The sequence below is a fragment of the Gossypium hirsutum genome, chromosome D11, assembly GCF_007990345.1.
Source record: "Gossypium hirsutum isolate 1008001.06 chromosome D11, Gossypium_hirsutum_v2.1, whole genome shotgun sequence".
NCBI classification, from domain to species: Eukaryota; Viridiplantae; Streptophyta; class Magnoliopsida; order Malvales; family Malvaceae; genus Gossypium; species Gossypium hirsutum.
In genome coordinates, this window is record NC_053447.1 from 18,614,232 (window position 1) to 18,629,549 (window position 15,318).

General features: G+C 31.4%; 1 protein-coding gene across 1 annotated transcript; it reads left to right on the forward strand.

Moving 5' to 3' along the window:
- Positions 1-1,555: 1,555 nt before the first annotated feature.
- Positions 1,556-2,835, forward strand: LOC107916926 (ribulose bisphosphate carboxylase small chain, chloroplastic-like). Its single transcript, XM_016846300.2, has 3 exons — positions 1,556-2,101; positions 2,196-2,330; positions 2,417-2,835. Exons 1-3 carry the CDS (start codon positions 1,928-1,930, stop codon positions 2,645-2,647), a joined length of 540 nt encoding a protein of 179 aa, XP_016701789.1. The 5' UTR covers positions 1,556-1,927; the 3' UTR covers positions 2,648-2,835.
- Positions 2,836-15,318: the final 12,483 nt, after the last annotated feature.

Here is a 15,318-nt window from a genome sequence, read left to right on the forward strand (position 1 = left end):
AATTTCGGTTTAACAGAAAAAATCATACTCCACCACTACAGTTATAATTATCTTATTAAATAACTTTACAACTATAATTTTTAATGTTTTTTTACCATTTTTAAACATTTGATTTTAAACATTTTATAGTAATTAAAAACAAAAGCTGTTAGCACAATGAAATTAATTAATTACATTATCTTTGTGCGCTGCTTTAAAGAATTTGAATTTTTCTATTTTAAAAATGAAAAATGAAAAATTGGTTTTTTTTCTCAATTTAAAATTTTTAATTTAATTATTATCAAAAAACTTATAATTAATTATTGGTGAAAATGGATATGGGTTACATTTAATTAATTTGTTTATAGACTAATTGTCATAGTTAACATATTTATAAATAAAATTATTATTTTATAATTACTATGATAAAAAAAACAAAAAAATAGTTTAAAACATTAATTAGGCATATGCTGTTTTAGACCTATTAATGGGTCGGGCCATTCTGCTAGGCCTGAAGGCTCGCCCAAAATGTGGGAGGGTTTAGACAAAAATATAGGTCTGAAAAATAGGTTTGGACAAAAAAAGGGCCCGTTTAAAAACGGGTCGGGCCTCGAGTAAGGCATTTTTGACCCGGCCCGGCCCGGCCCGAAATCACTAAAGGACAAAAAAAATTGTTTTTTTAAAATATTATTTTCTTATTGTTTCTCCCTATTTTGCTACCAATTTACTATTGTGTTGCTACTATTTTGTTGTTATTGTTTGGATATTGTATAAAACTTATTTTATTGTTAATTTTGTTATTATTTTAGAGGCATTTGCTTGTTAAGTTGCATACATATTTTTTAAAATTTATTTTCAATTTGTTCGGAAATATTTATTTTGATGTTTTTATTATTTTTGATGTATTATATGTATTTTAAAATTATATAAAAATTAATATGGGTAGGCGGGGTCGTGCCCGAGTTTTAACATTTTTATCTGGGTCAAACTTGGGAAAATTTTAGGCCCATTTTTTAGGCCGAGCCGGGCCTGGATCTAGCAAACTGACCTAAATTTTTAGTTGAGCCCGGCCCTGCCCATAGACACCTCTAGATTCAACCAATTAACAAATATTTGTTAAATAAATTTATGTAGAATTAAACTTAAAATCCATTTTATATAAATAATAATTTAAAATTTATACAAATGGATATGTCATATTTTAACTCAAATTTATAAACCAGATTATAAATATAAATGATTATTTCCTATTAATTTAAAATAATATATTTATATAGATTGCTTTATTATATAAAATAGATATACCACATATCAAAAAAAATAAAATTGTCACGTCTTTTGAGAGCCTGAAACATTATAATATATATGAGTAAAAAGTTATTTAAACAAAATCAAAACATTATATATATCAATGAGCATAACAATATAATTGATATTAATCCATACAAATCAATAGTAAAATGATATAAACTATCATGGCAACAAGGCCATTAATATTATAGTTGAAGCTGACGACCCTAAGTTTATTCAGTGGACTCTATTTTCTATACAAGTCTAGTGGACCATATTTTGCCTTCCATCTTTTGATTTAGCAAGGAAAGCTACATTTGTGGAAGTGCCAAAAGATAGATAGATAGACATGCAGATAGCAATAATAATGCACCTTCTCTTCACTGTTTTATTAAAGCTTAATCCACAATGCATAAACATATTTTCAATATATTTGGTGAGGTTATATACAATTATAAATTATTAGGGTTATTTTTAAAATTTTCATATTTGATAAAGGTGTTTATGGAAACCCTTTCTCCTAAATCAACCTCAAACTTTTTTAACCAAAGGATGTTATACCCAAACTCCATCATTATAAATTGGACCTTGGAACTGCGGGAAATAAACGGGAGATATAGTTAGCTATAGCATACACTACTAGTACCCACTACTAGCAATGGCTTCCTCAATGATCTCATCGGCTACCATTGCCACTGCCTCTCCGGCACAGGCTAACATGGTCGCTCCTTTCACCGGCCTCAAGTCTGCCTCTGCTTTCCCAGTCATCAGGAAGGCCAACAACGACATTACTTCTCTCGCAAGCAATGGCGGCAGAGTGCAATGCATGCAGGTAAATTTATATCAAATTTTTTGTTTAAGTTTTAGTGTAATGTTTGGTGGAAAATTGAATGAAAATTTGTTTTATATTTGGTGTTGTTTTCTAGGTGTGGCCTCCTACTGGAAAGAAGAAGTTCGAGACTCTCTCATACCTCCCCGATCTTACACCCGTGCAGTTGGCTAAGGAAGTAGATTACCTTCTTCGCTCAAAATGGGTTCCTTGCTTGGAATTCGAATTAGAGGTATTTTCGAGCTCTAAATTATTCCATTCCTCCACTTTTTAGTGGGATATTTGAGTTGATTAAGTGTGTTTTATATGCATGTGCAGGAGGGATTCGTGCACCGTAAATACTCGAGCCTACCCACGTACTACGATGGACGCTACTGGACCATGTGGAAGCTGCCTATGTTCGGGTGCACCGACTCGGCTCAGGTATTGAAGGAGCTTGAGGAATGCAAGAAGGAATACCCCAATGCATTCATTAGAATCATTGGCTTCGACAACGTGCGTCAAGTGCAGTGCATTAGTTTCATTGCCTACAAGCCTCCAGGCTTCTAAGCTTTTTATAAACTTTGTCTCTCCATTTGTTTGAATTTGTACTCAGAAAAACCATGTTCTTTACTTTTGCTTTTCTCTTTCTTTGAGTTATTGGCCTTTGTTTCTCGATTTCTGGGTTTTAATCCTTTTTGGATTTTCATTGGAAGAAAGGCTGAGAACTAATGAATAAAAGTTGGTTTTCTACCCAATTTCCTTCAACCTACACTTTTATTTTTACTTTGTTTTCTTCCTCTGGTAAACTTGGTGAGCAGTTTTCAACGTGGATGGTAAATGTATTAATTAAGATAAAATTAACATGGATTTTGGAATATCAGCAATGTTTTAGACGGAGAATGCTGAAATAGATACATAATTGTGGATAAAATTTTTGTGGTATTGGTTTCCAATAGAAGAGGATAAAATTTCTCCATACAATTAATCAATGCACATCATTCACCATTTTATCCTTTTCTCTTATTAAATTTTGGAAATATATATATATATTTTTAAGGGAGACCAAATTTAAATTTTGAAAACGACATTATTAAAAAGAATAGTTATGAATCTTGATAGAATTAACCGTTATAGATTATAAAATAAACATGAAAAATATATTGAACATACAAAAATTGCTTAAATTTGCCTCAAAATAATGATAGCTTTCTATATATATATAGTATCATATGTCAACTTCTTTATTTTATAAAGCATATGTCACAACACTTTATCGTCATTGTACCCGGTATGAATCTAACTTTATTATTTCTCCAAATAATATCAAATAACATAGGTTGCTTATGATATGTACTTCCAATTATGACTAATTGATTATAGGAGGGGCCAATTTAAATATAAAAACTACATGAAAAATTAAGATCTAATCGATAATTGATAAGTTTAAAGATTTTTTGGATCATTAATAATTATAAATTAGTTAATACCGTGAAATAGATGTATCGATTTTTTTAAATATGTAAGTGGGAATATGTTTCCAAGTATTACTTTAGTAGCATATATTTCAAAAACTTACATATATTTATATTTGTAGCTTACTTTCAAAATTTTAATAAATTTTATATTATATGCACATGAAAATATAACTATATTACATGTATATATGTAAATGAAAAAATAAATATAAATGCTAAAATTATAGTTATAACTATGTTGAATAAACCAATTTAATAATTATATTTTTTTAATATAATGGTGATAAAAACATCAAAATATAAAACATTAAAAAACTATTTAAAAATTCAAAATATTACATCAATCAGTATAAAGGAATACATAACAATATAGTTAATATTAATCAATACTGAAACAATAGCAGGTATCATGGGAACAAGGCCATTAATATTGCAGTTGAAGCTGATGACCCTAGGTTTTATCAGTGGACTATATTTTTCTAGACAAGTCTAGTGGACCATATTTTGCCTTTCATCTTCTGAGTTAGCTAGGAAAGCTACATTTGTGGAAGTGCCAAAAGATTGATAGATAGACATGCAGATAGCAGATAGCAGATAGCAGATAGCAGATAGCAGATAGCAATAATAATGTTCCTTCTCTTCACTGGCTCATTATAGCTTAACCCACAATGCACTAACATATAGCAACAATAATAATGAGACTCAAAAATTTCGAACTTAGATACTTAAAATTTATAAATTTTATATTTACTAATTATGTCAAAACTTCAATAACCATTTAATAAAAATTCATAACATAAATATACAAAATAAAAATATCTATTTTAAAAAAAATGCTTTTTTCAAAGATTAAACTCGAAAACTTCAATTAAAGTAAAAAAAATATTTATTTATTAAATTGAGTAATCGATTATATAAAAATGAAAAAAATATATATTTTGTAGGTTCTTGAAATATCTTAGCTATAATTATTTAGTTCCTAGGAGACAATTTAGCCAACAGTATATTCATCCAATGAATATTCAGGCCTCTTAGTCTTATTTATTAGTCAGGTTTTTTCTTTATGGAACGAAGTACTTATTTATTTGTTAATTAATTAGAGAATGAAAATGACCAAATTTTATTATATTTAGTACTGTAGGATTTCATTCTAATGTAACCATGTCAAAACTCTCCCTCAATAAAATCTCCATCCATCACAAGGAACAAAAAGCTTCCAAAGACATATAAATGTTATATCAAATCCTTCCCTAAAACACTTGAATTTCATACAACCCTAAAATTCATCATTCTCAATAGTTTTCTGCTTCTTTTACTATATGAATAATCTCCATTTTAAAGTCTCTTTGCATCCCTGATGATGTAATCTATCATAATAAGCCACACTATTTTTTATGTTATACTCATTCTCACGCACTACCATCAAGTAACTCCATCACATCCTAATGAAGCGCTTAGACCACTACAACCACTCTTATATAGTAAGGCATCATTCCAATGGGATCTACATCAAAATTCTCTACTATATAAAAACCTTCTCCATCATAAGAAGAAAGAGGCTTTAGGAGATATGTAAAAGCTCTACCACATTCCTTCCAAGAAACTCCCCAAGCTCATGAAACCCTCCAAAAACACTATTCTCAGTGGCTTTGTGCACCATCAATGATGTGAACCACCCTTGTTCTAGTGGTTCACCGTACTCCCTACGATGTGAACCGTCGTAATAAGCCACCCCAATTTTTGTGTTATAAAAATTAACATCATTTGCAGGAATTGAGCTAAAGATCATGTCTTTTCCTTAAGTGAGAATCTATGACTCAATCCCCTCAAGTACTTTCATTTTTTGCTATTTCTGTGTCTCTTGAAGCTTTTAGCATTATGGAGTATTTTGAAATTTTTACAATATTTGGGTTTTTTTTTGAGCTTCCAAAAGAAGTACTCCCTGTATGCCCCCTAAAAAAAGGTCAATAGAGGGCAACCAATGGGGCCCCTTTAACATGCCTAGGGAGACCATCGCTTACTCCATCAAAGGACCATACAATGAGTTCTTCGTCAGCATCTAAAGGAACCCCTCACCCGTACTATCAATGGCCACCCAATGATTACTTTTACAACACCTAAGGGGGTTTTCGCCAGCACACCAAGGAACCACTCTCATGCACCATCAGGGAGCCACCCATGGAGTACTTTGCCAAAATCCAAGAAGCTACCTACTCGCACATCAGAGAGGTCTTCACTAAAATACCAATAAGTGCCTTCTTTGCACCACTAAGGGCAACTCATTGTACCCTAAGTGTGTTTGTCAAGACATTTTTTAATAATAGACAAAAAGTATTGTAAAGCATGAATGTCACTATATTTCATAAGAACAACCTGGCGTAAACATAAGTAACTTCATTAGGCGTGGCTTTGGTACCTATTTAAGAATAGCCATTCAAGGCATCATCTATACAATGATTGATCAACCTCTCTGTACCCTTCCAACTCGTGATATATGTGAACCACCCAGTGGCTCTCCATACCACCTACACTGTGAACCACCCCTACAATGTTAAGAATCATAATAAGCTACCCTCATTTTTTTTGTCATACCTATTCCCATACAATATCATCAAGTCATCTCATCATATCTTAATGAAGCATCTTTGTTCTATAATCACCCTATATATTCTAGAGCATTATTCTAACTAGACCCAAGATAAAGCTCTCCTTTCTCTATAAAAGTCCTCTCCTTCATAAGAAAAAATAAAAAAGCAATTCAAGTCTAGATCATTTTCATTTCTAGTTAATCATTAATGTTTGGAAGCCATTTTGTTGCAACTTAAAGTTAAGAACCCAAAGGTTAATGTCCAATTCTTAGAAAAAAATTGTGGGAAAAGGAAATGGGTAAGGAAAGCACCCCAAAGGAAAACAAACCCAAGGGAACTAAAAAAAAAGAAGAAAGAGGAAAACCTCAATTAGATAAGGATGTTGGTAAAAAAAATAAAAGCATTCTTTTTTTTAGTTAATAATAACCTAAATAGTAAAACTTAGCCATTATAGACTCTAATGTTATCCTGCAGTAGTATTGTGAAGACTTCAACTGGAAGATTTTGAGAGATGTGAAATCCCAGTGGTCTAGTCTCAGCAATATGTGTTATCAAATTTGTAGCTCTTTCACCTCTCAGAACATATAACTAAGCCGAACATACCAAGGCCTTCTAAAAAGTTCCTGATATTATTAATAAACGTCATACCCCTTCTTCGAAGTCATTATTAACCATGCTTATCATCGTTAAGAAATCATAGTCCACTATTAAATATCAAATCCCATACTTTCACACTAGTAATGTAACACCCCATACCTGACCCGGTCACCAAGTTCAAGTTATGGAATGCCACATTCATTGTCGGGGCAACTACAATCAACTACAACTATATTTAACAATGTATACATGCTATCAATTATAATACCCACTCACAATACGACATACATTTATTTACGGGTTCTATACAAGCTTACGAAAGTTCTTCAAATGACTCAGGGTCGAACCAATTTGTAAAGTTTACAAACTATTAGGTTGACGTCACGACTTCGAGGGTTCCTCGTTGCGATGCAACTCATTGACTTAATCTCATCATGACCTTTAGGACTTGACGCCATGACGTGACCGTCTGTTTTTCAAATGGTCCAAATGGTACCTATTCAAGTCACTCAAACAATTCAAAATATATTCCAATTCAACATTCTAACCATTTCCATATGCTTAATTTTATCCATTTTCATCAATTGTATCTATATATTACACAAATCATTATTTCACATTCAAACATATAACAATTTCAACCATTTCAACCTACCTATGCCATGAACATATACACATATATGTAATTAACAAGTTATGAATTACTTCAAACCACAACGCCAATTCAGAATTCACAATGACCATTTTGATACAAAATCGACTTAAAACCTAAGTACACACCACTTATCGAAACAAAAGGAACTATATAAACATTTTTAGTTGAGTACTGCTATTTGAATGCTGGATCACTTCTCGTAACCTCAAGATTCACTTAAACCTGAGCACGAAATAAACAAAATGGATGTTGAGTGATAAAGCTCAGTGGTACTTCCATTGTTCAAGTTATATAAATAACATGGTAACAAGATAAATATATTTCATTACAAGATCACATTCCAACTATATCATATCAAGTGTTTCAATTTCATTCGGTGCCATCAAGTTTAATCTAATTTAGACATATCATGTTATCAATCTATTACCAATCATGCATATATTTCCATCTCAATTGTCACCAATTAATTATATCATTACAAAAAATCAAACCTTACTCTCTATTAGCATTAATACATTCAATTTTATTTCAATTCAAACCATTTCATGTATCATTATCCCATTTCCGTATCGAATCTATTGTTTCGCTATATTTTCATATCGGCCCTCTAGACACCTATAAATCGATTCGCATGGTCTTTCATATGCTATCTTGAAACACATGTCACATATATGTTGTAACACTCCTAACCCATATTCAAAGTCGGAACAAGGTTACAGAGTATTACCAGACTTATGACTTAAACAATCATACATTTCATAATCAATTATCATACAAATCAAAATCCATTCAAATACATTCATACAATCCCTGTTACGAGCCCTCGAGGCTCCAAATAGGCATTAAAAGTGGTTGGGATTCAACCGAGTATTCAAGAAATTTTTAGAAAAACATTGAAAATTTTTCAAAGTGCAGGGGACACACACCCGTATGGTCAGACCGTGTGGGCAATAAAAAAGAGATCACATGGCCGTGTCCTAGTTTGTGTCTGACCCCGTGTAAGTCACTGGCTTGGGTTACAAAGCCAAACTACACGCTCACGTGCCAGGCTGTGTACCCTTCAAAATGGCCTCACACGCTCGTGTGCCAAGCCGTGTGAAAACTAGAGGGTATACTGACTTATACCACAAGGCCAAGCCACACTAGGCCGTGTGAAGCTACTGACTTACTTTCTAAGGAAATTAAAAGGGACACACGGTCGTGTCAACACGACTAAGACACACACCTATGTCTCTGCTTGTGTGAATAAAAATAGGCCATTTTCCAAGCCATATTTTTCACTCAAATTGGTATCAAACTATACATATCAAAATAAATAAAACCATTGTATAAATAGGCACTCAAGTCTAACCAATATCAAGTTTATAACATGTACGTTCACACCATAACATGATATCCATAAACACATTCATTTGACCATATTAAAACATACCAAACATACTTAAAAGGTTACATAAATGGTCAATTACATATATGAGACATTGTGCCTAAAACTTAGCATACATAATCATCTCCATTCCAACCAAATAATACCAAACACAATTTCACAAGCAAGACATTCATATAGCAACCATACACTATATATTAAAGGGCCATTTGAACATATATACATATCAAAATATGTGACCAACTTACAAGCCATCTCAAATGGGAAAAACACAATAAGACATATAGACCACATTAGCTAAAACACCTATACATGTCATTTAACCAAAATATACAAAGTCCAAAATACCAAAATGAGAGTTTGATAGTGCGACATGATCTCCGACAACTTCCAAACCGAGCGAGCTTCCTAATCACTATAAAACAAAAAAATTAAAATAGAGTAAGCAATTAAGCTTAGTAAGTTCATGTGACCAATAAATACAACTTACCATTCATCCACAATTTAGATAAGCATAATTAAAACATAGGTAAATTTCAATTGGCCCAAAGCCTAACATATAATTACAATTATGTTAGTCATGTATGAATATATCAACTATTACTTTTCATACTTCACACGAATACCTGTACTGGTTCGTATCAACTCTTATAACCTTGTATTATCAACTGTGTCTATTAATTCATTTGGAATACTATCAGATACTCAGGTATCTCACACACTAAGTGCCAATACGTGGTCAAAACGACATCTACCTCATATATCATATAAATGCTCACCTCGAGCCATCACTAGGTTTGCTCACACAAGTTGTCAGTCAAGACATAGTTACACGGTGCTGCTCACACAAGCTGTAAAATAACTGCAACACATGCCGAAAAATCAGCCACCGGTAAGACATACGAGACCAACACCCAAAATACGGTAACCCCTAATGACATGTCATTTGTATCCTATATATTCTAAGGTTCAACCGGGATCTATAAATTGCTGATACCTTGTCAAGAATTTTCGTGGTGTCATGTCATCACAATTATATCAATTAAGCATTTAAACACATATAATTTAATGCTTATTAAACATGCAAACTTACCTAAAATTTACACGGAGACAATCGACCCATCAATCCACTACTTTATCTTTGCCTAGATCTAATTCTGAACGTGAATTTTCTTGATCTATATAATAAAATTTAACTAATTTAATATTTATTCTATTCAACTCAATCAAAATTCATGTTATGGAAAAATTACCATTTTGCCCCTAAACATTTAACCTTTTTACAATTTAGTCCCTAGGCTTGTAAAAATGAAATTCATGAAATTTCACAACATCCAAGCCTAGCCAAAAATTATATATGCTCATATCAGCCCATATATTCCATACATTCACACATTTATCACAAAGTTTTCATATTTCTCAATTTAACCCCTAATTAACAATTTCATCAAAACTCACTTAACAAAAGTTGTTTATTTAACAACAAGAGTTCATTTTCTCTCATTAAATTTCAAAACCCTAACTTATTCATCAATGGTAAAACCCTAAACCTTCAACCATTTTACAAATTAGTCCCCAGGCTAACTAGGTTAAGCTATAACGATTCCGGAAACATAAAAACTAATAAAAACGGAACAAAAATCACTCACCATGCAAGGGAGAGCTTAGTCGAATTTCAACGCTTCAAAAACCCTAATGTTTGCTGAAATTTTTGGTAGGTTGAAGAACAAAGATGATGACTATTTTGTTATAATAAATTTTTAACCTTCAATTTCCTAATTACCTATTCACCCTTACCTAACTTTAAAATTTTCAAAAATACCATGCCATGCACATCCACTAACTCAATTAGTGGTCTAAATACCATATAAGAACCTCCAGTTTATAGTTTTATAGCTATTTTTAACACTTTCAGCTAATAGAACACAACTTTCACACTTTACGTGATTTAGTCCTTTTTCACAAATTAAGCATGCAAACGGTAAAATTTCTTAATGAAATTTTTATACTATCATATTATCATGCTGTAGATATTAAAATAATATTTAAATAAATTTTTTGAATTCTTATTTGTGGTCCCAAAACCATTATTCCGATTTCACAGAAAACGGGTCGTTACATATGTACTTGTAATAACATCCTGTATTATCAACCTGCCACAAATCGTAGTGGCATTTTAGGTAATTTTTGACACTTAATGAGTTTTTTTTCTAGCCATTTTAGTATATTTTATTTTATTTTAAGTTTTCTAATCTTAGAGTTAAGTTATTAAAAAATAAGCATGTTTACGCAATATTTCGAGTTAGTTGACCCATTGGGCCAATATTGACCTTAAGGTACTCTTAATGAGCTTCATTGAGTGTGCATGACACCTACTTTTAGGCCCCAAGGAATCAAGAATGAAAATAATTTGCAATACAAGCTTTCAGGATCGTAACACAACCGAGCCAATTCAAAAAGTCACATTTGATGTTGTGTGTCGTGACACAGGTCTAACGGAGGGGAAAAATTCATTAAGGATGTTTCTGTCCGTACAACCCATATTTAGTGTGATTAAGGGTTGTATTTAACCAAAATTGAGTAGCTAACTTTGCCTATATATAGTTGAGCATAAGTTAAGGTGCGAAACTTTTTGCCAAGCCATTTTAAGGTTTAGTTAGTAGATTTAGGATTTTACTTTAGGTTTTATTTTCTAGTAAAAATAGTTTTGATTTCTTGTTCTTCGACTTGGATTGATTTGAGTCTAGTCTTCATTGTTAAGTATTTTCATCATTTTCCTTTACATTTCTTTTACAAACAATGATATCTTGACAACTGTTAAAGGATTTTGCGAATCCAAGCACATCAAGATTCTCAAGCAGACTAATTTCTATATTTCTCAATTTTAATTTAATTTGTATTCTTGCATGATTAATTTAATTTTAAGGAAGATGATTACTGAATCGATGAGTGACTAAGTCCTTTAGGCTGAACGAATGTAGGAGTGATTAACGGAAGAATGAGGGTTTCCCATATGAATTGTTGGTATAATTTATGTGTGCTTAAACCTTAGAATTGACAACCCTAGGAAGTAATCTAGGTTAAATGAGGTCGAGAGATCAGTTTGACGAGTAAATCGTAATTTATCTCAGTCATAAAAGTAAGATCGAAAGATAAGTGAGTACTGATCAATTAATTAATTAGTAGAGGACGAGAGATAATATTGGTTAGTTAATAACTAATTCACTAACAAAACTCAAATTTTGAAGTTCAATGCAACCATTGAAGTGAGCTACTCTTCTGCTTGCTATTCGAGAGTTTTTTCGTTTTTCAACTTCATTTAGTAGTTTAATTTTTATTTTATGACCTTAATTGTTAGCATTAATCATCGTAATATAATTTTTAGTGATTATTGTTTAGACCTGCTACTGTAGATTATATTTTTAGATCCTCGAAATACTTACCAATGTTTCGTTGTAACACAAAACTATATTACAATTTGACTTATTCGCTTGCAGATACCGCACTTTAATCATATAAATTTTATTTGCATGGTTTTTACTTTAAACGTTTGCACATTTGAAGGCAGTCAATTATCAATTCATTACAAACATCATTTAACCAATAGATATTTTATATTCCAATTTCAAATTTCAATTTAATGTTTCGCCCAATGGAATCCTAATAAAAATACACTTAGACACGTGAGTGAACTACACCACACCAAGATAACTCATGTAAGCATAAAATACACCACACTAAAGTACTAAAGTGCAAAGCCCGTAGGCATAAAATGTATATACATATACAAATATATCACTACACCACATAAAATGTATATACATTTACAAATATATCCCTACACCATACCAAGGTCTCCAAAGAGATAATGAATACTCGATGATCCACAACAAATGTTGGATCCCGAATGCCATATCATAATCTCTACGTCGATAACAAACCCATACAGAAATGCACATATGACCCTATTGGCATGCCAATTATATTCTAGTCTTTCTACTAAGTTTACATAAGCATCAACCATTCTATATCATAGTTTCATTTCATTTTTATAGAAAAATTGGGATTGAAAAATGCAGTGGAAATTAAATTTAGGGAAAAATCGGAGTTTTAAAAAAAATTCCAAAAACAAAATATTGGTTGTGATATCTAAAGTAATAAATACTTAATCAAAATTGTACACTTTTTATTCATCTATGATAAGCACTTCGACCGAGTAGTCTTCTCAGCTATCCTCAAGCTTACATCTGCCGAGTGTAGGCTCGCTTCGAATTTTAAAAAAATCACAAAATCACCAGTTGGGTAATTTTTCAATTTTTCTAAAATTTTGGGTCAAGTTGTAAATCAGTAAAAAAATCTCTAAAAATTTTATAGAATAATCTCTTCAGAGAATTTTCTCTCTACAACTTTCTCATAAATTCAAGTGTGTGTAAAATAATGACCCAATGCTCTCTTTATATAGGGAGAGCTTAGAGAGTTTAACTATAATTAAACTTAATCACTTTAATATTAAATTAATATAATATTTCTCAAAATAAATATTAGATTAAATTTAATATTAAATTTTATTGAAATAAAAGAATGTTTATCTTTACAAGATAAACGTTAAATTAAATTTAATATCAAAATAATCACTTCAATATTAAATTAATAAAATACTATAAAGATAAGTATTAAATTTAATTTAATATTAAACTATTAAAATAATATTATTTTTAGAATAGTTCATCTAAAATCAAATTCTCTAGTATAATCCAACTAGGAGTGTAACTCTTCCACTACTTAATCACCGAATACCAACAGCCACCTGCCACCAGGATGCCGCCATCGTAGCCACAAGCATCACCGTGTCCGTTGATATAGATGCGTAGCCCTTACAGCACCCGAGCTGGTTCAGTCTTGGTCCATAACGATCCAGCCAGTCCGATCTAGCTACCGGTTGGGCTGTTGACCCAGTTTCACATACTGGGCCCAGTTCAACCAGTTTTTGGGTTTTGCGCTCCTAAGCCCAATTTACGATCTCTAGTCCAATTTTCAAGTTCAATTACCAATTTGATCAATTGTCTGACTTGAAAATTAATTTCCAAAAATATCATATTAATTTTCATTAATTTGATTAATTTAAATTTAGTTCATCAAAATTAATTTTCTAAAAATCACCTAGATTTTCTAAATTAATTTTTCAAGAAAATTTTTTAATCAAATTCTCTAGTTGAATAATTCTCACAACCACCTAATTTAATTCAACATCGAATAAATCGACACAATTAAATTATTCCCAAAGTCATAGAATTTTCTTCTGATTCAAATGCAGTCCGATTAAGCTTTTGTTGAGCTAGCAGAGGGACCAATCAGACATATACAATTAAGCTCTAGTAATTATAATTATATCCAGAATTTATCGTTCCGATAATTTGCAATTACTTAATCATGGAGTCAGTCCACAATAAGTACCATGATTGACAACTCCTTATTGTGTACTCTTTACGAAAGAAATTCAGCCAACTGTTTTGTCCAATGACGTCGTCATGTATGTGTTACCCTCATATGGTATCATTGATTCATTTGAGTTAAATATGTTCACTCAATACAATCCTATTTTATCTCACTATCACCATTATGTCTTCTTAATGAACAAATGACTATGATAAATTCCTCGCTTGAGAGCAAACAACCCATGGTCACGTTCCATATTTATCAATCCACACAACACCAATGAGAGGATATCATTAACTCTTTAATTGAGCTATGAATTCCACTGTTGCTAGTTAAGCCACGCCATACACAAGTTATGTACCCAACATACCGGCTATGGGCTCGATCATCTTTAGAGCATAAGTCTTTATTTATATCAAAGCACATGAGTTGCATACACATGGTCAATGACTAACTCAAATTTAGGTAAATCACATCATGCACGTCACAAGTGAATTAATTTACAAACGAATTCAGAATTAATTCAACTTGGGTCCAGTCCAATGTATCATTCAACTAATGAATACATTTATGTCTCTATTCATGGAGTCAACTGCTCCGATAGCAAAAACTAGTCATCTCCCCAATTGGAATTGTACACGACATAATAATCCTTCTTAGTATTTGAATCAAATACACACTTTAATTCTTTTACGGGATTACGTACTCATTTAGATTATCTACTGAAGTAACTTATTTTTCTCGCAATGTAAATGTTCTTTACAATGTCATTTATCTTCAATTTGAACTTTAGACAATCAATGAGCTAATATTTGTTTGTCACAATTTCGTTATGCATGCAAACTATAAAAGACATAAATACAAAAGAAATAATAGAAAAATATGAAATTAACTTTATTTATTTATCCATTGTTCAAATAAATAAAAAACAGTTACATATTTACTACAATATTGACACATTTCCCAACAATTTCATCATCAATTCGTATAACATATTATTAAATTCATATCATTACATATTCAACACTATTGTTTCATACCATTTCTATCATCAATTCATAATATAAAACATTTATCAATTTATATCTTACTTTTTTTTT

Bases quoted from the DNA above. Each gene is read 5' to 3' on its own strand.
- LOC107916926 (XM_016846300.2), top strand. From the start codon at position 1,928: ATGGCTTCCTCAATGATCTCATCGGCTACCATTGCCACTGCCTCTCCG. The intron at 2,102-2,195 runs GTAAATTTATAT...GTTGTTTTCTAG, and splicing joins GCAGAGTGCAATGCATGCAG to GTGTGGCCTCCTACTGGAAA. The intron at 2,331-2,416 runs GTATTTTCGAGC...ATGCATGTGCAG, and splicing joins GCTTGGAATTCGAATTAGAG to GAGGGATTCGTGCACCGTAA.